Source organism: Eretmochelys imbricata, chromosome 7 (genome assembly GCF_965152235.1).
Source record: "Eretmochelys imbricata isolate rEreImb1 chromosome 7, rEreImb1.hap1, whole genome shotgun sequence".
NCBI classification, from domain to species: domain Eukaryota; kingdom Metazoa; phylum Chordata; order Testudines; family Cheloniidae; genus Eretmochelys; species Eretmochelys imbricata.
This window is the reverse complement of record NC_135578.1, coordinates 58,553,323-58,575,733: the sequence shown is the minus strand read 5'-3', so window position 1 is coordinate 58,575,733 and position 22,411 is coordinate 58,553,323. Positions and strand designations below refer to the sequence as shown.

At 46.9% G+C, this 22,411-nt stretch overlaps 1 protein-coding gene across 1 annotated transcript in view; it reads left to right on the top strand.

Annotated features, from left to right (window-relative positions):
- Positions 1–22,411, top strand: part of ARHGAP22 (Rho GTPase activating protein 22) — a 206,032-nt gene that overhangs the window by 173,697 nt on the left and 9,924 nt on the right. Inside the window, exons 5-8 of the mRNA XM_077822828.1 lie at positions 119–326; positions 11,701–11,833; positions 18,684–18,757; positions 20,914–21,035. Of these exons, the coding sequence (XP_077678954.1) occupies positions 119–326; positions 11,701–11,833; positions 18,684–18,757; positions 20,914–21,035 (537 nt within the window). The remainder of the gene's footprint in view (positions 1–118; positions 327–11,700; positions 11,834–18,683; positions 18,758–20,913; positions 21,036–22,411) is intronic.

The following is a 22,411-nucleotide window of genomic DNA, read 5'->3' as shown; positions in this document are numbered from 1 at the left end:
GGATTCATGTTCCAGTTTTGCTTCCTTCATGTGAAATATAACTCCCACCCTGACCCCATCCCATCCGCTGGCTTGTGGAGAATAAAAATTAATGCCAGCGTGCGTCTCTCATTGGCAGGGATCTTCGGACAGCGATTGGAAGACACGGTGCAATACGAGCGGAAGTACGGCCTGCGGCTGGCCCCACTGCTGGTGGAGCAATGTGTGGATTTTATCCGGGAGCGAGGCCTCACTGAGGAAGGGCTCTTTCGCATGCCTGGTCAAGCCAACCTTGTCAAGGACCTGCAGGATTCATTTGATTGTGGAGAGAAGCCCCTCTTTGATAGGTAAGTTGGTATCTTAGTCGCTCAAGGTGAGCACCAAACTCTTGATCTTTAACACATGTCTCTGTAACATCCCTGGCTTCTGATAACATCCCAGATGTGTCAGTCTTGGAAGATGCTAATTTCCGACTGTGGTTCTCTTTATTTAACATGCTCTCTATGGGCTCAGTCCTGCAAGCTCCACTGGGCTCTGGTCCAAGGTGCTTAAGAATGACCTGAAATTTGAGCATGTGCCTAGCTGATGAGACTGCTCATGTGCTTAAAGATAGGCACACGCTGAAGTGCTTTGCTGGGCCGGAGTGCTCAGCAGTTTATGGGATCAAGCCATAGAACAGATGTCGCATGAATGACACTGTGTCTGAGCAGGGTGTCTGACCACCTGTTCCCACAGGGTCCTCTCACCACGTGCTAGATCTCCAGCAAGACCTAGGCTGGTTCGTTCTTCCCCTTTGACTGATCTGAAGTCTCAGTCAGAAGCATCAAAGGGATGTCCCCTGGCCATTACACCTGAAGTGTGGAGAGCTGGTTAACAATTGTCCATCAAAACAATTTTTTTCAACAAAAATGGCTTCTTGATAAAAATGGAAATGTTTGCCCTGAAATTCCAGCAACTGGAACAGTTTTGGGTTGAAAATTGAAAAATGGCTGCTTTTGGTTGGGATAAAATTGAAACGTTTCTCCATTTACTTACACAAAAAGTCAGAATTTTGACAAAAATGTTGATGATTTCTGGTTTTATTGGAAATTTTCACTAGGGGAAAACTCATTTCCTATCCAAAAATGAGGCGTGCATGTGGGGCGGTGGGGGGGTGGTGGAGGGAAAGCAGGCCCACCCAGACCTGCCAAGTGACTTTCATAGTGTCATCAAATTTAAGGCCAGATGCTCTAGCCTGACCTCTTTTATATCACAGGCCACCAGCCCCCGTGCACTAAACCCCAGGACCAAAATGAGACCAAGTGGTCAACCCGCAGGAGACTAGATTCTTATGTGCCACAGGCAGAGACTAGGAGGGAAAGAGGTGCAGCAGGCCTGAGGTCCCCATAATGGCTGGGAAATGATTGAGACATATCCAGATAATCCTGGCAAGTGACCCGCACCCCATGCTGCAGAGGAAGGTGAAACCCCACCCCAAGCTTGTTGCTAATCTGACCAGTGGTGAAATTCCCTCCAATCCCACCTATGGCAATGGATTAGACCCTCCGCATGTGAGCAGGAACTAGCCAGTCATGCACCTGAGAGAGAGAATATTCAGTGCCCCCACAGAGCCCTGTCCCGTCACATCCAATGTCCCATCTCCAGCCATGGCCACCCCAATGCTTCAGAGGAAAGAGATTTAAAAAACTCTCCCAGAATACAGTGGGGAGAAAAATGTCTAGCCAAATACACCCAACATTGCAGCCCTGAGCCTCTCCTGAACATACATGCAGTTTGTCAAACTGCACAGTGCTTTTAGAATTGGGCCCCCACCAGTGACCCTGCACAGCTGAACCCCTGGGAGATATGGATCCAGGTCCAGACGCTGGGGGAGTTTGGATCCTAATATCGTGACCGTGACCTGTTGCTAGTGATTTGCTGGGTGAGATGATTTTCACTGGTGATCTAAGCAGCACTTGAACCCAAGTCTTGTGGCCAGACCCCTAGCAATGATGCCACTATCTCATTGCCCTTGCAAGCCAGCCTACACTTTGTCTGTCTGCCCACCACACTCGCTGCTGCAGGAAGAGGTAGCATGGGCCTGAGTGGGGGACGCAGGGTTGCTCATTTCCAGCCTGGGAGGAATGTCTCTAAGAGTTTACTGAAGACATTCTTCCAATTCTTCCCTCCCCATCTCCACTTCCGGGCCACCCATCCTTCCCTCTTTGATTCTTAACCACAGTCAATATTTGCTCGCTCAATGGCACTATCCAAGTGGAGTCCACCCCCTCCCCCACATGGCTGGATGACTCCTTACACTGTAGTTCAGCTTCCTGCTGGGAAGGGGGAAGGGGATGGGAGGGAAGGCACGTGGCTTCCATCCTCCAGCTCAGCAGATGGGAAAAATCAACCTGCCACTCTTCTGGGTGCTTGCAATGGTGCTGCTGGGAATGAAACCCCATGAAACTGCCTCTGCTCTTCTCTTTGGGGAAGTTTCGATTGAGTGCACGCCTTCCTCTCGCGTCTCCTAGGGCTTGTCTGTATGGGGATACTCAGGAAAGTGAAGATGAATTAGCTAAAGGCGCAAAGTTAATTTAATTTTCTTTAGCTTCAGCCTCCTTCAAAGGAAATTCATCTGCAACAAACTGAAGTCACTTTACTTCTGAATGAACGTGTCCACGCAGGAGTTTAATGCACTATAACTTCACACCTTTAGTTAATTCAGCTTGTCCCCTAGTACACAAGTCCTAAGATAGCTGTAGCTCCAGACCAGGTGCAGCCCTGGCAGTGTTAGAGCAAGCTTCTCTGACACTCTGATACTGCTCCCACTGAATTCAATCCAACTTGCAGGTGCCTATCACAGGGCAGAAGTTGGCTCTTTATGTAGGGAGAAGTGGCTCTGTTTGCTTTTGCAGAAGAGACTTGGGTCTTGTACTTTCCAAGGGAAAGGGAGAAGTGGGGGTGAGAGGGGTTGATAACACAGCTTGTGAGCTAAGCTGGTTTTAGGAGATTTTTCTGCCTTCTTGGGCCTGTTGAGAATTTGCTGCTGGCATATCTGAACCCAAAGCCAGATTTGGAATTGAGCTCAAACTGTGAACCCCAATTTCAGCCTATCGTGGCTCTGATCACCCATTTGCTGGCCCATCTCCTCTGCATAGATGCTGTTATTCTGTATTACAATCAGACCTTTCTTTACATGTGCCCAAGAAGCAGAGGCCCAGCTATGGTGGAGACTGTCGTTGTCCAAACCGGTGCAAGCTTGGGAGTAAACTGGTGTAAACTCCTGTTTTGATGCCCTTATCTTAGGGCTTGTCTTGACTACTGGGGTAAATGGACCTACTTTACACTACTCCAGCTGGAGTTGACGTAGCTTAGGTCAACTTACTTCAGTGTCTTCACTGCGCTGCATTGACGGAAGACGCTCTCCGGTCGAACTCCCTTACACTTCTTGGAGAGGTAGAGTACCGGGGTTGATCATAGAGCGCTCTGCCGTCGATTTAGCGGATCCCTGCTGCATCGATTGCTGCAGCGTCGATCACCGAGTAGTGAAGACCAGCACTTAGTTTGAGTAGCTTACTTCAGTTTAGCATGAACCTCTTCCTAATCGACTCAAGTTACACCAAAAAAAAAAAAAATCCATAGCAAGGTGAGCACACAGTATAGCTAAGGCTGGTGGGAGCAGACCAGCAATGAAAGCGCACGGTATATAGCTAAAGCTGAAGAGAGAGGGTGGGGAGCAGGATGACCAGCTCCTTACACGTCGAACTGTAATATGTAGGCAAAAAAGGTTCATGATCCTCGAGGACTTCAGTTTGTGTGACATATGCTGGCGGTCTCCGGCTGCGAGTACTGAAACATCCCTGGAATTTCTAAATATTGTAGGAAATTGTCACCTAACTCAAAGTGTTACAGTGAACCCGGGGGAACTCTAGATTAGACCTTGTCGTAACAGATAAAAAGGAACTGATCACAGAACTAAAAATTAAGGGTAGCTTAGGTACAAGTAATCATGACTTCATCACATTTATAATGTGCAAACAGAATAAAGTCCAGTCCAGTGATTATATATACACACACACATGCGGGTGCTTTAAAAAGGCCAATTTCACAAAGCAGGAAACAATTTTGAGTCAGATCTGCTGACAGGAATAATTTAATCATAAATTGTTTTAAGAACATGGTACTTAGATGCCCAAAAAGCCAATGTTGAGGAATATAATTATAGCTGCTTTCACTGCCCTTTTAAACCAGGTATTTTTTAAACCAATACCTTCTTCCTCACCGTTGGCTTTTTGGGCATCTAAGTAAAATGTTCTTATAACAATTCCCAACTACCACTCCCATTTATTTCTGTCAGCAGATCTGACTCAAAATTGTTTCCTGCTTTGTGAAATTGGCCTTTTTAAAGCGCCGCCTGTATATGTGTGTGTGTGTGCACTGGACTGGACTTTATTCTGTTTGCACATTATAAATGTGATCAAGTAATGATTACTTATATACTCTGTGTGTGTGTGTGTATGTGTGTATATATATATATATATATATATATATATATATATATAAAACAAATGGAAGAAAGGGAAAGTTGATTGTAAGGAATATAAATCAAAAATTAAGAATTGTAGAAAATTGATAAGGGAAGCAAAGCTGTGGCCAGCAGAGCAAAGGACACCAAGGCATTATACAAGTATATTCGGAACAAAAAAAATCCTGACAGTAGTACTGGCCCATAACTAGATGGAAATGGTAGAATTATCAATAATAAAGCAGAAAAGGCAGAAGCGTTGAATAAATATTTTTGTTCTGTATATGGGTAAAAACCAGATGATGTAGTCTCGTTGATGTAGTCTTGTCGTATGACGATAGCACCTTTACCATTAGTATCTCAGGAAGATGTTACACAGCAGCTACTAAAGTTGGACAGTTTAAAAATTTTTAATTGGTAGAGCCAGATAACGTTCCTCCAGGAGTTTTAAAAGAGTTGGCTGAGGGACTGGCTTGACTTTTATTGTTGATTAGAATACTGGCGAAGTTCCAGAAGATTAGAAGAAAGCCCATTTTGTGCCAATATTTAAAAGATCTAAATGGGATGACCCATGTCAGTCTGACATTGATCCAGGGCAAGATAATGGAGGGGCTGAAATGGGATGCAATGAATAAAGAATTAAAGGGGGAGTAATATAATTAATGACCATTGACATGGGCTTATGGAAAATAGATCCTTTCAAACAAATTTGTTTTTTTTATTACAAGTTTGGTTGATAACAGTAATAGTGTACAGTTGTATGCTTAGACTTCTGCAAGGCATTTGACCTGGTACTGTACAGCATTTTGATTAAAAAAATTAGAATGATATAAAATTAACATGGCACACATTAAAAGGATTAAAATCTGGCTAACTGATCGGTCTCAAAATGTAATTGTAAATGGGAAATCATCATTGAACAGCTGTGTTGGTTGTGGGGTCCCGAAGGGATTGGTTTTTGGCCCATGTTGTTTAACATTTTTATCACTAACCTGGAAGAAAACATAAACCGATCTCTGCAGGAAAGCTGCAGAGAGTGGGAATCCTAAGGGATCGGAGACAGTTAGGAGTGAGCAGGCTGTGACAGAGTCTTGGGAGTCAGGACTGGGACTCCAGACAGGGAGGGGCTAGAAGGGGCCTGCCAATGCAGGGAGGGACAGAAATGTTTGTTTTGTGGGCTTTGTTCTAGGACTTTGGTTTGGAGTTTATTTTATATAAATAAACCCAGCCCCCAAGGAGGGGTATTTTTGACCATAAAAAGCCTAGGTGAAGTTTTATTTGAACAGCCCAAGAGGGAAAACTGAAGCATGTTGCTTGTAGCATGACCCTGAGGCCTTGAGGGCGTGCATGGGAGGCAGCTGACCCCATTAGAGGACAGCACGGGCAAGGGGACCACCCCGTAGAATGAAGGCAGTGGGTAGTGCTTGGGCAGAGGGCGCGCACAGGACTGCACTGGTGACACCTCATCTGGAATACTGTGTGCAGTTCTAGTTTCCCATGGCTGAGAAAGATAAATTCAAACTGGAACAGGTGCAGAGAGGGGCTACTAGTGTGGTCCGAGGAATGGAAAACCTGCCTTACAAGAGGAGACTCAAAGAGCTTCATTTGTTTAGCCTAACCAAACACAGGCTGAGGGGAGATATGATTGCTCTCTATAAATACATCATTGGGATAAATACCAGAACAGAAAAGGAATTATTTAAGTTAAGCACCAATGTGGACCCAAGAATGGCTATAAACTGGCCATCACCAAGTTTAGGCTTGAAATTAGACCAAGGTTTCTAGCCATCAGAGAAGTGAAGTTCTGGAACAGCCTTCCAAGGGGAGCAGTGGGGGCAAAAAATCTAACTGGCATGAAGACGGAGCTTGATAAATTTATTGAGGGGATGATATGATGGGACTGCCTACAATAACACAAGGCAGATCTGTGACTGCTAGCAGCAAATATCTCCAATGGCCGGCTGTGAGACACTGGATGAGGAGGGCTCTGAGTTACTACAGAGAATTCTTTCCCAGGTGTCTGGCTGGCATGTCTTGCCCACATGCTCAGGGTCTAACTCAGGGGTCTCAAACACGCGGCCCGCGGAGTTATTTTCTGTGGCCCGCAATAGCTCCCCCCATCTCCCACCTCGGCCCCCCCGAGGGTGCCGCGTCCTTGCTCCTCCACCTACCTCCCACCACTTCCCGCTGCTCTTAGGACTTTCCAGGAGGGAAGGCGGGAGGAGTGGGGACGCGGAGCACTCAGGGGAGGAGGCGGAGAAGAGGCGGGGCAGGGTGGGGTGGGGCCTCATGGAAGGGGTGGGGGCAGGGCCAGGGGCAGATGGCGGGGGGGTCTTTTGTATTTTTGTATGAAAAGGTGTCAGTGATGCGGCGCTTGGGCCAATGTATTAGTCCTCATGTGGCCCTCGTGGTGACCTGAGTTTGAGATCCCTTGTCTAACTGATAGCCATATTTGGAGTCGGGAAGGAATTTTGCCATGGGTCACATTGGCAGAGACCCCGGGGGGTTTTGCCTTCCTCTGCAGCATGGGGCACTGGTCACTTGCAGATTTAAACTACTGTAAATGATGGATTCTCTGTAACTTGAAGACTTCAAACCATGATTTGAGGCCTTCCATAACTTAGCCAGAGGTTAGGGGTCCATTGCAGGGATGGGTGGGCGAGGTTCTGTGTGATGCGCAGGAGGTCAGACTAGATCATCATGATGGTCCCTTCTGGCCTTAAAGTATGAGCCTGAGCTTGGTGGAGGAGTGCACATGGGCCAGGAGAGTGCCCAGCATTGCTAAGGGGGAGGGGAGCGGACCGTGTGGTAAAGACAGTGGGTAGCACACAGAAAAGCTAAGGCAGAGAGGAGCACATGGGCAAGGAGAGGGCACCGTGTATAGTGAAGGGTGTGGGCAGTGCACAGGCCAGAGCATTGCACAGTATAGCTAAGGCTGCGTTTACGCTTCCGTTCCTGCCTCTGCAGTTTCCATTCCTTCTGGCCTTTTCCGTCCTTGTCAGAGAGCGTCCTGGCATGGTCTCGCCCAGAGGTGAATGTTTTTCTGCAGCTTTGAGTGAGATTCAGTCACTTGCTTTTGGGGTGAAAGAAATCCCCTTTATGCCACACCCAAACCTTGCTAAGAGGCCTTGTTTGCACACATCACCCTCAAACTGTTACATGTGGAGTGGGGAGGAGCAGAGGCGCTGTGCCCCCTCACAGAAGGGGACAGGACGAGAGGGAGCAGAAGGAGCCTGGCAATTCATGATGGCTCCATGCCCTCTTCTGTCCTCCTCTCCTAGGAGCAAGGATGCCCCCCTGCTCCTTCCCCCTGTCTCCCTGTAACGCCTGGGAAGGAGGAGTGGTATGAAGAACACATGGAGCTCCCCTCTGTCTGGAAGAAGGAAGGGGGCCCTACTGCACCCTGGAGGGGTTTGAAGAACCCCCGTGGTGGCAGAGGGGTAATTGTGAGGTGGGCACAGCTGATGGTGGGTTGGGCAGATGGGGAGTGGGGGGAGATAGATGCAGAACTGATGGAAACTGGGGGATGAATTGATTGGGATTGGGCAGACGCACTTCGATTTGTTTTCCCTGTGTTTATCCTCATCCCATGTCTTGAATTTAGAAACATTTCATTTACATTTAAATGTACTGGCGCTAGATTGTGTTGATGCATTTTGACTTCCAGTGGTACACTTTTAATCAGGCACTTAGTTAGATACTTGCGCAACACAAAGTGATCCGTAACTTGCGTGCTTTCTTTAGATAACTTGTTTATGTGCTGCCCAGTACTTTTCCAAAAAAGGGACTGTATGAGTGAGTGTCAACATTTCGGTCAATAAGAAAGAGAAATTAGACGTCAGTTTTTCTTGTGCGTTTAACTTCTAATTTTAATTAGTTTTAATAGAATGAATAGCATGCTGTTTGAATCTCAGTACAGTGTATTTGTATAATTATTTGTTTGTTTTCAAGATTTAATTGGAATATTGTATAGTGGCACAATTAACCTTTTATTTTGAGATTAATAAGTACAACCCGGCACACAACTCTTGAAACGTTGCGATCCCTGGCTGATGGCAGGCTCACTAGAGAGCAAACCCCTGAAGAGCCATTTGGCCTGCCAAGATTTGGACATTGCTTTATCCAGCCCACCTGAAAATGTCCTTGAATACCACTGCTGTAGGTAATTAATTAATGCTGTGGCATTACTATATTTATTACTGCCAGTCAAGTGTTGAAATTAAAATGGTTTTGTTTGCTTCGGCTTTCATGCAGCTTTACAGTTGGTCTATCACATTTAAAACCTGGAACTGAAATAACCAAGGTGATTTAACAATAGAGTGTTTGGCATCAGACAGGGTGGTGGTAAAACAGTAAAGGGAAGGAACTGAATATGCAAAGAGAATAACATCTGCAGACTCTCATCAAATTTAATCCAGCCCTGCATGTGATAAGCATGGTACCTTGCAGGATAGTTATTAGAACGGCTGGAAATGCACGGGCGAGAGAGCCAGAGGGTTGATGCTAATCTGCTGCATGGAAAACATGGCTGTCCAGTAACCCCTGAGTTCCACAGCTGTGTGTCTTGCATGCAAGAGCAAAAACTGAGAGGTTGGATGGAGTTGTTAATGTTACAAAAACTGATGACAAAGCAACCAAACAAAATAGAATGGGGCGTTATCGCAAAGACGAGGATTTGAGGTGCTCGGCTCTACCCCTCTGGTTCCCCATTGTCACCAGGTCTACCTTTCTTAGAAGTCTTTGAACATGTCAGAGTAGGAGAGCCATTTGGTATAATGTATTTAGACTTCCAAAAGGCCTCACACAAGGGGCCACTGTAGTACCACTAAAGTAGTCAGGGGTGAGAGGCAAAGTGTTGCCCTGGATCAAAAACTGTCTAGGAGTCAGAAGGAAAAGAGTAGGCATAATGGTCAATTGTCATCACAGTAGAAGGTTAACAGCAGGGAACACCAAGGTTCCAGACTAGGGTCTGTGTTCTTTACTTGATTTATTTCAGTTAATTGATTACTTACGAATGATCTGGAAAGGCGGGTGAGCAGCAGGGTAGGAAAATTTGTAGAGGACATAAAGTTATTTAGGCGGGACCAGAGAGGACTGGTGAGAAACGTCAGAGCAACTTCAACAAGCTAGGGGAATGGACAACACAATGGCAAATAAAATTCAATGTTGATAAATGCACAGTGAGGCACATAGGAGGGAATAATAGAAATTACTCAAACCTTACAGGGTTTTAATTAGCTCTGCCCACTCAAGAAAGGGACCTGGGTGTCATTGTTGATAGCTCAATGAACACCTCTGCTTAATGTGCAGCTACAGCCAAAAAAGGAAACAGGATGTTAGGATGCACAAGGAAGGGGATTAAGAATAATATGAAAACATTATAAAATCATAGAAATGTAGGTCTGGGAGGTCCTCGAAGAGGTCATCAAATCCAGCCCCTTACAATGAGGTGGGACCAAGTAAACCTAAACCATCCCAGACAGGTGTTTGTCTAACCGGTTTACAAACCTCCAGTGATGGGGGGTGGGATTTCACAATCTCCCTTGGAAGCCTATTCCAGTGCTTAACTATCCTTCTAGTTAGAAAGTTTTCCCCAATATCCAACCTAAATCTCCCTCACTGCAGATTTAGCCCATTACTACTTCTCCTACCTTCAGTGGACATGGAGAACAATTAATCATGGCTAAGGCTGCAAGTTTGTCATGGAAGTCACGGATTTTATGACTTTCTGTGACTTCTGCAATGGCCAGCGCACCTGGCTCAGGGGCAGCTCAGGCACCGGCCGCTGCTGGGGCAGACTTGGGCCACCGCCCCCTCCCCACACAGCAGAGTTTGGGTGTGGGAGGTGGCAGGGGTTGGGGAACGGGACGGGGTGAGGCAGGCTCTGGGCGGCGCTTACCTTGGGTGTTCCCTGGAAGTGGCGACATCCTGCTCACTCAGCTCCTAGACGGATATTGTTGCCAGGCAGCTCTGCGTGCTGCCTCAGCCTGCAGGCACCTCCCCCGCAGCTCCTGGCCAATGGGAGCTGCGAAGCCAGCGCTCTGGTTGGAGGCAGCATGCAGAGCTGCCTGGCTACGCCTCTGCCTAGGAGCTGAACAAAATAGGTATTAAACACTTCCTCCTTCTTGATGTCCTCAGTTATTAGCTCTCTTTCCCTGCTAAATAGATGACCTATACTTTTCTTCATCTTCCTGTTACTCCTAATGTAATTAAAGAACCTCTTCTCATTGTCTTTCATGTCACTTGCTAGGTATAACTCATTTCTTGCCTTAGCCTTTCTGATTTTGTCCCTACATGCTTGTGCTATTCTTTTGTTCTCCTTTAGCAATTTGTCCCAAGCACGGTCAGCTTGTCTGGATAACCCAGAAAGCAGAACCCTGAGCAGAGCAATAGGAGCTGTGTGAGTGGAGCAGAGAGACACTGGGCTAGTGCTCCAGTGTAGAGTATGAAACAGCAAGTGCCAAATGGCATGGCTTGGGAGGCAGAGGGCCCCAAAGCCAAAGGGGGGAACCTGGGCCGGAGTGTCACCTGCCGTACGGCATGCAGGGCGCAGACAACTCAGAATGGCTGAATTCTGCTCCGACAGTCACAGCAATGGCTGGGGAGAGCGACAGCTATCAGAAGTGGCAAAGGTTACACTATTGTGCCAAATGCTGGATCAGTTTGGTTTTTAGAAGGTACAAAGCTTTATTTTCAGCACAGCAGTCACAACAGCATGCTCTCCTGGGCAGCACCCTTCTCTGCTCTCCCTACTTCACAAGAGTGCGCACCCCCCACCATCCTGCTTCCCCCGCTCACCTGGCTTCACACACTCTCCCTGACAGATGCGGAGATTTTTCCCATCACCAACAGGACGCACCTGTAAGCAGCTGAGCAACGGAGGAGCTTTCCTCTCTGATCTAGTGCTTTGTCTCTGTCACGCTGTGTGGTGAGGAGTGAGGGCATGAATTCTGGGGCAGGCCATGGCAAAGGAATGCGTGGGCTCCCAGATGGCCTGCCTGAGCGTTTTGTGACTCCCTCAAGTAGATTTGCCCATGTTGGTTGGACATGTGGCAGGAGTGCCCTCCTCCTCCACTTCTCAGGGCCTGCCCTTTCATACATCATAAGAAGGGCCTGTTAGCCACCTCCCTGCGTTCCTCCCGGAGAAGGTGCATAGGGCTTATGGGACAGTCAGCTTGCAGGTTTCTAAAATTCACCCTTCTTTCCTCCTGTTGCAGCAACACGGATGTTCACACCGTGGCATCCCTCCTGAAGCTTTATCTCCGAGAGCTGCCAGAGCCCGTCATCCCCTTTGCCAAATATGAAGACTTCCTGTCATGTGGACAGCTGCTCTCCAAGGACAAGGGAGAGGTTAGTGCTCCTTCTACCCTTCCTCCTTTTACCCTCCATGCCATTCCTGGAGCCTCGCGACTCAATGAACAACAGCCTCTCCATTTCTCCTCCAGGGCCTGAGCCAAAGCCCACTGAAGTCCATGGGAACCTTCCCCGTGACTCTGATGGGCTTTGAATCAGGCCTTAACAGTCTAAGCTCCAGCTTGGAGCCGGCGTCTTTCACAAGTTAGCCTTGAAATCCTGTGGTTCTGTGTCCATTGTGCACGTTTTTATGTACTCTTGGGCTATGGCTGTTTCTTCCTTAGCAGGGCTATCCCGTAGGCCAATGATCCCCAACGCGGTGCCTGTGGGCACCATGGCGCCCACCGGGGCATTTATGTGCGCCTGCCTACTGACAAGGGAGCGCTTCCGCTGGACAACCCGCCGCCGAGGAGCGCAGCTGCCGGACAACCAGCTGCCGAAATGCCACCTAGAAGCGGCAACGCCAAGAAGCGTCGCCTCTGAAATGCCGCCGCTGGGCATCCGGCGCCCGCCACACTCTTCTGGAAACCTGACTATACTATAGCAACAGAAAGGTTGGGGACCACTGCTCTAGGCGTTGCAGTAACAACTGAGAGTCAGGAGAGCTGGGTTTTATTTCCAGCTCTGCTCCTGCCTTGCTCTGTGATCTAGGACAAGTCCATTTGCCTCAGTGTCTCATCTCTTCCTTGAGGATAATAATTCCTACCGCACAGGGGGATGGGGAGGTTTTTCGAACTGACGTTTGTAAAGGGCTTTGAGTTTCTCAGAGGAAAGGAGCCAGAAAAGTGCAAATTATATTTTCCCATGTGGGTATGAGGGGAAATAACAGCACCTCTACAGCACCTTTCATTTGAGGGTCTTTTCTTCAGCTTCTTCCCTATCTTATTCCAAGCAATGGAAGGGACTGAAGGAGCCCTCCAGCTCTCTGGTGGTGGTGGAGATTCGGGAGGGTTGTTCCTCCCATGGACTTGTTAGGTGGGGCAGGGTGATAGACAAAGGGATAGATCTGATCCAAGAGTCCTGCTCCTATCCCTGTGATATCTGAGCTCTCTACTGGATGGCGTGTCAGAGCTGCTGTCGTGTGCATGACTGTCACTTTCTAAGTGGGGATTTTACAAGCCTGATTCTAGTGTCTGCCAAAGAAGAACAGATGCCTGTGGAGTCAAGAGTCTTGGGTTCCATCACCTCTTCCATGTATGTGGGGTCCATAGTACAGGCCCATATCTCCCTCTGTTAGCTGCTCCTAGTGGCCTGCAATACAAACCTGCTACTTAAAGCGAGTTGCACAGTTAGTTATGCTCTAGCTCAAGTGGCAAAGGTCTGCGTAGTGATGCCGATGGTCCCGGATTCAATCCCTGCTGAGGATGTACAGGTGAGGCCACCATTTGTAAAGCATGTGGTGCAGCTGCCAGGCCTGGATTCTGTATTCAGCACACAGATTTCTTACTCTATGACACAAGCACAGCCGCTCTGCCTATAAAAAGCAGCAGCACTTCAGATGGTTTAGTTTGGTGGTAATGTGGACGGGGTTTAACCTGCACAGACTGCGGAGAGAGATTTGGATTTCCGAAGCCTGTTACACAAGAGCAGACTCAATGCCAAGTTTGGCAAACATCATTTTATATCCTCATTTAATTTATAACCGACACAGTTGGCCTGTATTTGTCTGTCCTGGCTGCAATGATCTGGGAAGCAGCAATCTGAGTTGCTTTTGTGTGAATGATGCGAGACAGAATTGTATTGGATTATTCTGTCTGGCATAGAACATTGCCAGTGCCTTGGCGGTGTCTCTTTAAGCCACTACTGAAAATGCACTTGTCACAACTTCTGAGCTGTCAAGAAGATTTGGAGTCTCAGTGTGGGTTGTTTCCTTGAAGGAACTGGAACATACACAGCACGGACAGGGATTTCCCCAAAGTCGTTATGTGCCCAGTGGAGCCGATAGCACAGTTTAGCATGGAACACTGCACTGGCCCATAGAGCTGGCTGAACTTTGTGTGGAAGGTTTTCTTTCTGAAAAATGCAGTTTCATTGAAACTGAAGTTTTTCATGGGGAAAATGTTGATTCTGATGAAAAATGTCAGGTTTCCCCTGGGGAATTTGAAACCAGAATTTGTTTTGAATCAATACTCCCAAAAACAAATGTTCATTTTGACTTCAGCCATCAGTTTTTCAATTTTTCTGAACGAAATGAAAATCTTTGTTTTGAATTGGATGTTTTGACTTAAAAAGTCAAAATGTCTTTTCATTCAGTTTGTTTCAAACTGAAAACAACTGATATTTTAAGTCAAAAGGTCAATTCAAAACAAAACTAACAAAAAACTTTTGCTTGAAAATATCATGACCTGTTAAATTGAAACAAAAACTTTTGTTTTGTTTCAAAAAGTTGGTTTTGAAGCCGTTTGAAATTTCCCATGGGAACTGAAATTTTTTGGCCAAAAACTTTCTTCATTTAAAATTTACGCCACTAAAAATGTCTCTGATCCTTTGCGCTGTTCTGTTTTGAGCAAAGATGGGTATCGTTATATAAAACATTTAGTACTGCTCAATGCATCTGCCCTCACCAACTGCAGCAAACCAGCCTCAGGAGCTGTCCTAAACTTTGTGTGTGTTATCCAGATTGCTCAGAGCTCCCCAGCTTCTCTTCCAACACTGATCGAGGCCCCTCAGCTCCGGTACAACCCCAGTGTGGCGGCTATCATGCAGGCGGGTTTTTAAGAGCGTCCTTGAACGATGGCTGGCATGGCTGTAGTGCTGTAAATGGGACAATGGCAGGAGCACAATCTTTCTTTCTCAGGGTATTTTGACACTTTGGTTCTGGTCCCAGCCAGTGCAGGGCAGGGCAGTGCCCAGGTGCATGAGAATGAAAAATTGGGGGAACACTTTGAAACTTTTTAAAAAATCATGTGAGTTCAGGCTGAGCTCTCCTGGTAGTATTTTTGGCTTCTCCATTTCCAAATGGAACCCAGCATTCATGGAATGAATAAGCTAGTAAATGATTTTGAACATTTAAAAAGGAGATTTGGGGCAAAGATGTGAGTTGCTTTGCTAAACCCTGGTTCTCCTAGCCCAGCTGGGGGCTCTCATGTTAGCCTTAGTCTGTTTTGCACCTTGGAGATTCCTGAAACCTGTCCTTGTGAAGCAGTCTCCTGTAGGGATTGGTACAAAACACGGTAGTTTACATTAGTGTCATGCCAGAGGGTTGAACCATTGATAAAACACACTGCACTAGTAAGTGAAAGAGTACTGGAGCTAACTGGCTCCCGTGGACAATCCCAACCATCACGCATGCCCAGTGCTATTAGACCATTTGTGCCTGGCGCTGTTTGCATTCAGGAAGATGGCTTTCACACTTTCCTGTGGTGGAGGTGCTAGCCCCAGGCTTTCAGCAGAGGTTGGTCTCGTTGTCAATGGATGCCAGCTTGTGACAAAATGACAAGTGCTCCTGCAAAGTCTGCAGCAGTAAAGATAGAAGTTTTATCTGCCAAATATCTGCATTGTGATCGGTCCGTGGATGCTATCTTTCTAACTCCATTTTCTCTGTCTACCGCCTTTGGGCCCTGCATCAAACTAACCCTCTAACTGATGAGAAGGATCAGGTGCAGCTCCCATTGCAAAGCTCTCTGCTCAGTCCTGTGGGGCCATGGCATGGAGCAATTTATCAACACACAAAGCCGGATTCTGCCCTGACCGATACCTTTGAAGCGAATAGGGTTGCACAAAGTGAAAGCCAGGGAAGAATTTGCCCTGTTAGTTCAATTGCTTGTAGATCAGGCCCATCTCTAAAAATATGGTAAAATAACTTGTTTAGAGTAACTTAAAAACTGAGCTGAACTTTCATCCCAAGCTACAACTTTATCTGAATCCAACCTTTTCAGAGGTTCAAACATCTATGGCTGGCATTTTCACAAGTGACTGGTGATTTTGTATGCCACAGTTTTTGACACCATTAAACAAGCCTGATTTTCAGGAAGTACTAAGCACCTGTTTTCTCTGACCCTTTTAAAGTGTCTCAAGTTGGACTTCCAGATATTAAAGCACCCGACTAGTCACTTTTGAAAATCTTGGCCTTTAACTTTTTCTTTTTAATAACTAGATTTCTCTGCACTCCATGTCTTGGAATTTACTGGATTAGGCTGGGAATGGAAGCAGAAATAGTGAAATATTACAAGAAGGGTGTTTTTCTCTTTCTTTGGACTATTTTCTGAAGCTTATCAAATGTTTTTCCCTAACCTGTGAAAACTAGCCTCTTTTTTTGTTAAGTTTTCCCATCACTACTTAATAATCCATAATTTAGTGTCCTCAAATGCACCGTCTGGTCTATCAGCACAAGAAGGAATTGTTCTTCCAACCGTCTGCTGTGTGGGAGTTTGTTAAATCTCTCGGAGGAAGTTGCAATACATCACAGGCCTTGTCTCCTCACATTTTAATGTGAAAATCCAGCTGTCTACCCCAAATCTATGGTGGTGAAGAAGGTTGTCACAGCTCGTTGTATGAAAAATGGAGCAGTTGCCTGTTGTCCGTTTTTAAAACCTGCGTTCCTGCCAAGCCATCAGTTGCACTGTTCATAGCAAACTGGTAGCTAAGCAGGCAAATAAGATGGTCAAATTGTGTTGGTATCTAAGGGCAGATCATAACTAGCTAAGGCCTGTCCACCAACCATTGAAGTCCATGGGGCAGTTTCCATTGACTTTAATGAGCGCTGACTCAAGCAGTAAAGGTTTAGTGACTTGATCAGTATCTACTGGTGCTTGATGTAGAGAATTTTTCAACCTCTTCATTTTGGACAGTATATGCTTTTTCTACTGGAGGAATCAGTCTGCTCACGTGGTGAACTGGAGAGCATGTAGCTTGTTTCACTTCATAAACCACAAGTGTGTTTCTTCTCCCCCCACCCGCCCTTTTCTCTTTCCCCAATGGAGTGGTTTTTTCAGAAAATTCCAAGCAGGAGTTTTCAGACTGGGGAACAGCCCAGGTACTCTGCTCAGAGATAACTCCTGCTGCTTACTATGCAGATGCAGCGGTCACTTTCCAGCAGAACCAGTGAGGTTCTGTTGCACAAACTGGGGCAAGATTGGGCAGGGGGGGGTGTACAAGGTGTGTATATTCCAAGAGGTGTGTATCCCTGCTTCATGGGGATGCAGTGCGCATCGGCTCATGGGGACCTAGGGGCAGGCTAGGGGCAAGCTACAGGAGTAGGTGGTGCCCTACCACGCAGCTTGTTTTTTCCCAGTCCCCCAGCTTTACTAATAAGGTGACCACATTTGGTCAAGTCCCATAGAAAGGCACTAAACAAGAAGCCCCACAAAGCCATTTTTGCAGTCACTGCTCAGAGTAGAACTGCCTGTTAGGCATGAAACTCGGTGGCAGGACTCCTGGATTCTTTTCCTGATTCTACCACAGTGTTGCCATGGAGGAGTCCTTTTGCCTCTTCATGCCTCAGTTTCCCTGCTTGTAAAATGGGAATAATACTTCCCTACCTCTCCAGGGGCTGTTGAGGCTAAATCCATTGGTGTCTGTACAGTGCCTTGAGATTCTTTCATGGAAAACATCCTGGAAGTGCAAAGGGTCATTATTGGCAGGAGTGAGTTCTGCTTCTCTGCAAGACAGGGATGGTGTAAGTGCTGTGTTACAGGTGGGAAAACTGAGTCACCGAGGTGCAGTGTCTTGTCTAAGGCCAGTGGCAGAATTTGTGCTGGTGAAATTGGGAGATGCAGAGAGTAGGGTTGGATAGTGTCGGGGGGAGGTGCCAGTGGGTCACAGAGCTGGGGATCTCGCTGTCAGATCAGTGCCTCCTTACGTAAATTGATGGCAGGAATTGAGTTTGCAAATTGGTGGTCAAATTCTAGCCCCCCTCCCCCAGCTATGCACATGAAGAGCTATTGGAATTGGAAAAGGTTCAGAAAAGGGCAAAAAAATGATTAGGGGTATGCAACAGCTTCCATCTGAGGAAAGACTAATAAGATTGGGACTTTTCAGCTTGGAAAAGAGATGACTAAGGGGGGACATGATAGAGGTCTATAAAATCATGACTGGTGTGGGGAAAGTAAATCAGGAAGTGTTATTTACTCCTTCTCACAACACAAGAACTAGGGGTCACCAAATGAAATTAATAGGCAGCAGGTTTAAAACAAACAAAAGGAAGTATTTCTTCACACAAGGTACAGTCAACCTCTGGAACTCCTTGCCAGAGAATGCTGTGAAGACCAAGACTATAACAGGGTTCAAAAAAAGAACTAGATAAGTTCATGGAGGGTAGGTCTAGCCAGGATCGGCAGGGATGCAAAATCATGCTCCCTAGCCTCTATTTGCCAGAATGGGAATGGGCGACAGGGGATGCATCACTTGATGATTACCTGTTCTGCCCATTCCCTCTGAAGCACCTGGCATTTGGCCACTGTTGGAAGACAGGATACTAGGCTAGATGGAACATTGGTCTGCCCAGTCTGGCTGTTCTTATATTCTTATGAGTTTTGAAGGCAGCATTGAGCAGGTAACATCCTGGGGGTGAGGAGCCATCGCCTGCAGCAAAACAGTGCAGATCCTTGGAGCCCAGCACATGGGGCTTGCACATACCCAGCTTCTCCTCCGGGGTGGGTGCGTTTGAAGACAGGGTGGAGCTGGTAGATCTGCAATGTCATTATCTCTCTTCCTCTTTCCCAAGGTAGAGTGCACCACCCTGGGGGGGTACCAGTTTGCTGGGGGTGACAGGGCATGCCCACCCTGAGGTTCCATGGAGCACCCCACTTTCAGTGTCTTATGGCATGGGCTTGGCTGAGGGAAGAGGATTTGCCCAGGCTGCACTCTGCTCTATATCACTGTTCTCGTTGTTTGTCTCCTCCTGTAGGGCACCCGAGAGCTGGCTAAACAGGTGAAGACCCTGCCCCAGGCAAACTACAACCTCCTCAAATACATATGCAAGTAAGTGGCATTAATTAGCGCCCAGGAATGCCAGAGCTGCCAATTTTTGTTCGGCTTCATGTGACATCATATGCAAATGATTTAATGAGCCGATTTGCACATTTGAAACTAATTTGCATATAACTAAAGTCCTGCTTTAAATATGTGTGTGGATTCAATGCTCATGCAGTTCTGATAAATGAACCGCTTGGTTTATCTCGAGGACAGGCTGCTCTCACCCAGTGCCCTGCCAATAGGCCTCGGTATTAATCACATTTGTTATGGTAGTGCCTAGGGACAAACCAAGACTGGGCCCACACTGCTCTAGACACTGTGCTAATGCAGAGGAGCAGACAGATCTTGCACTAAAGTGGTTACAGTCTAATTAACTACTTATGCTAAACAATCTGTTCCATCTTCTGTGTGGCTATGACACTCTGAGTACGGTTCTCCACCCTGAGAAAGAGCTCTGTGCACGCTCAGAAGCCTGTCTCTCTCACCAACAGAAAGTGGTCTAATAAAAGATATCACCTCACCCACCTTGTCTCTCTACAATCTAAATAGAGCATCCCCCATACTGTAAGATAGCAAGACTTTGGGGGGGGGGAAGGCTTTTCACCTCAGTTTTTTCACCCTTTTCCACAAAAATGAATTTTGTTTTTCCTCAGATGATTTAAAAAACAAAACAAAAAGGGTGGTGAGAATGGCAGTTCTTCTGGGAATGGTGGTTTGCTCCTTTCTGCCGTGTTCCTGGGTAAGAAACGGCAGGAATTTGCTCAAATTACCATTGTGAATTCCTGGAGAGACAAGGTGGGTGAGGTAATGTCTTTTATTGGACCAACTTCTGTTAGTGAGACAGACCAGTTTTTCGAGCTACACAGAGCTCTTCCTCAGGTCTGGGAAAGGTACTCAGGCCATGTCTACACTACAAAATTAAGTCGACCTAACTTGGTCGGCATACAGCCGCCACAGTAATTACATTGCTTGTGTGTGGTCTACACTTTTCTCCTTGTGTTGGCGGTGCTCATCCTCACCAGGAGCGCTTGTATTGAGTGTACTGTCAGTGTGGGGCATTGTGGGAAGGCTCTTGAAAGACCGTAACAGTTGACATAAGTAATACAGCATAGATAACCCTGTGTCGACCTAGCTACATTGACTCTACGCAGCTCATGGAGATGGAGTTATTAAATTGGCATAGCTGAACAGTTATGTCGACAGGAGCAAAATTTACATGTAGACACTTTCATAGATAGGTCTATGTAAGCAGCTTTGTGTCAACCGAAGGCCAGGTCTACATTAGAACTTACTTTGGTATAAGTGTCACTCAAGGGTGTGAAAAATCCACACCCCTGAGTGACATAGTTATACTGACCTTAACCCCCTGTGTAGAGCTTCTCCTACCGACATAACTTCTGGAGTTATTAAGCCGATGGCTTAGAGTGTCTTCACCAGAAGCATTACATGCAAGTTTGTAGTGGAGACCTGCCCTAACTCTGTAGTGTAGAGCAGGCCGAAGTGTGTCACAGCTAGACAGACATGGAGTTAACACACATTGCAACAGCCCATTCAAAGCGAAGTGGTCAGCTAACGCTGCTACAGTCGTAGGACAAAGGAGGGTGAGGGGGGTTACAGATTGAGCCATAAATCCAGAGTCTTTATAAAGTGTCTGATTTTTGATGTATAGCAGAGTTATGAATTGAAGTTCCCAAGCTTGTCTTTTGAAGGGGTTGTGTCGGTTTCCTTTGAGGACTGAGAGATCAGATATGGACTGGTTGTTTTGTGAAAAGCTTTCGCCTACAGGTGATGTGGTGTATCGTGGATCCTTGTTAAAAGAGGCGAGAACCTCAGTTTTCACACAGATTAAATGGTCCCATGTCTGCAGCACTAGTGACCGCTGGCCCTTTCCTCTTCCCACGTTCCAGTGGAATTGGGGTTACTATTATTATATATTTGTCCTGTGGCAGCGCTGAGGAGCCTCGGTTATGGCCCGGGACCCCACTGCGCTTAGTGCTGTACGAACAGATCCAGACAGCTCCCGCCCACGGAGTTTACAGTCTGAGACGAGAGACAACCGGTGACTACAGGAGCACAAGGAACTAGTGAGATGGAAGGTTTCATGTGCCATTTACTCCTCTCTCTCTCTCGCTGTGTTTTCTTTTTTCTGGGGGCTCCTGAAGATTCCTCGATGAAGTTCAGGCTCACTCCAGTGTGAACAAGATGAGCGTCCAGAACCTCGCTACGGTGTTCGGCCCAAATATACTGCGGCCCAAAATGGAAGATCCAGTCACCATCATGGAGGGTAGGTGCTCTCATTAAGGAGAGGGGGCCATGTTCTGGACCCGCAGGGAAGCCGCTTGTAAAGTGTTGCTGCCAGAAATAAGATGCCATTTGTCATATACACTACAGATAATGTCATGGGGGGAGCCATCACTGGCAGCAAGCTGGGCATCCTCTCAGTCAATGCCTCTGCATGGGGCACACCATTTCCCTTAGCACTTGGAACAGCCTCCCATATCACCTCTGCAGTGAGGTAATATGGGAGTATGTACCTCAGGTTGGACTCAGCCGGCCAGTGCCATTGCTATTTTTAGGTGCTAGCTTGAGCAGAGAGAGTGCGCGTAGGTCTCTCTTAGCTGGAAATATGCCTCACAGCTGCAGTGTAGATGTACCCTTCCAAGCGTGGGCTTCCAAAATGCTTGCTGTGCTGAGAACATGTGGGACAAAGGCAAGACCCAGGGCATCAGTTTAAAATCACTGTTAGTTTTGGATCAACTTGCCTTTAAAAGTCTTTAATCTTAAACTTTACAAAATCCCTAGAAAAATTCTGTTCCTGACATGTCCCAAACAAATCGGTTGCTTCAATTCAAAATGAGGAGGGCAGAAAACAGAGCTTAGAACGGAAGCCTGGACGCAGCCATAACTATGGAGTCGTTCCTGACGCTGGCTCATAAAGCCAGTCCCACCGAGAGGATGTCCCTTTCCTGTGTTTGTGGCTCAGCTAGAAAGAGAAAAGCGCCCACAAATATCTGGCTGCACTGCAGCTGGCTCTTCACTGCATGCAGGGCATCCTTCTTGCAATCTACTGCAGGGATTGCTGAGCTGGGGAGAATGGAACGTGGCATGATGGGGTGAAATAGGCTGTGAGAAAAGTGTGGGCAGGGGGTGGGGGAGCCAGACTTCTCCTCTTCCACATGCTCTGGGCTTCCAAGGCATGGGCTCTTCCCAGGGGGGCAGTGTGGCTGGTATCATCTCAACACAGATGGGGCAATATTGAGTGTACGAGATCCACAGTAACTGCTGTCGGTCCAGCCAGCGCAAGGATGGCTTGCACAGACAGGTCTGTATCGCATGTGTGTGCTACTGCCCTGCTAGTGGACGTATTTAGAACTACTTGACTGTGTAGCTCCAGTGGTAGAGGCCTGTGTTTTCAGAGCAGGAAGATCTGAGTTTTCTCCCTGTTTCCATGAAACTCTGAGAGCAGCACAGTGACTGTTATAAAGTGGCTGCTCGTTTGTTATAAGTTTTAGCCTGACTGTTCACACCACCCGAATCACACCCCTCATGCAGACCTTGCTGTACAAATGCATAATCTTAAGAATAACATTTTCATTGCCATTTGAGCTGAGTGCAGATTTGTCCATTCAAGACCATGTAAGTGCAGATCTCCTAGGATGC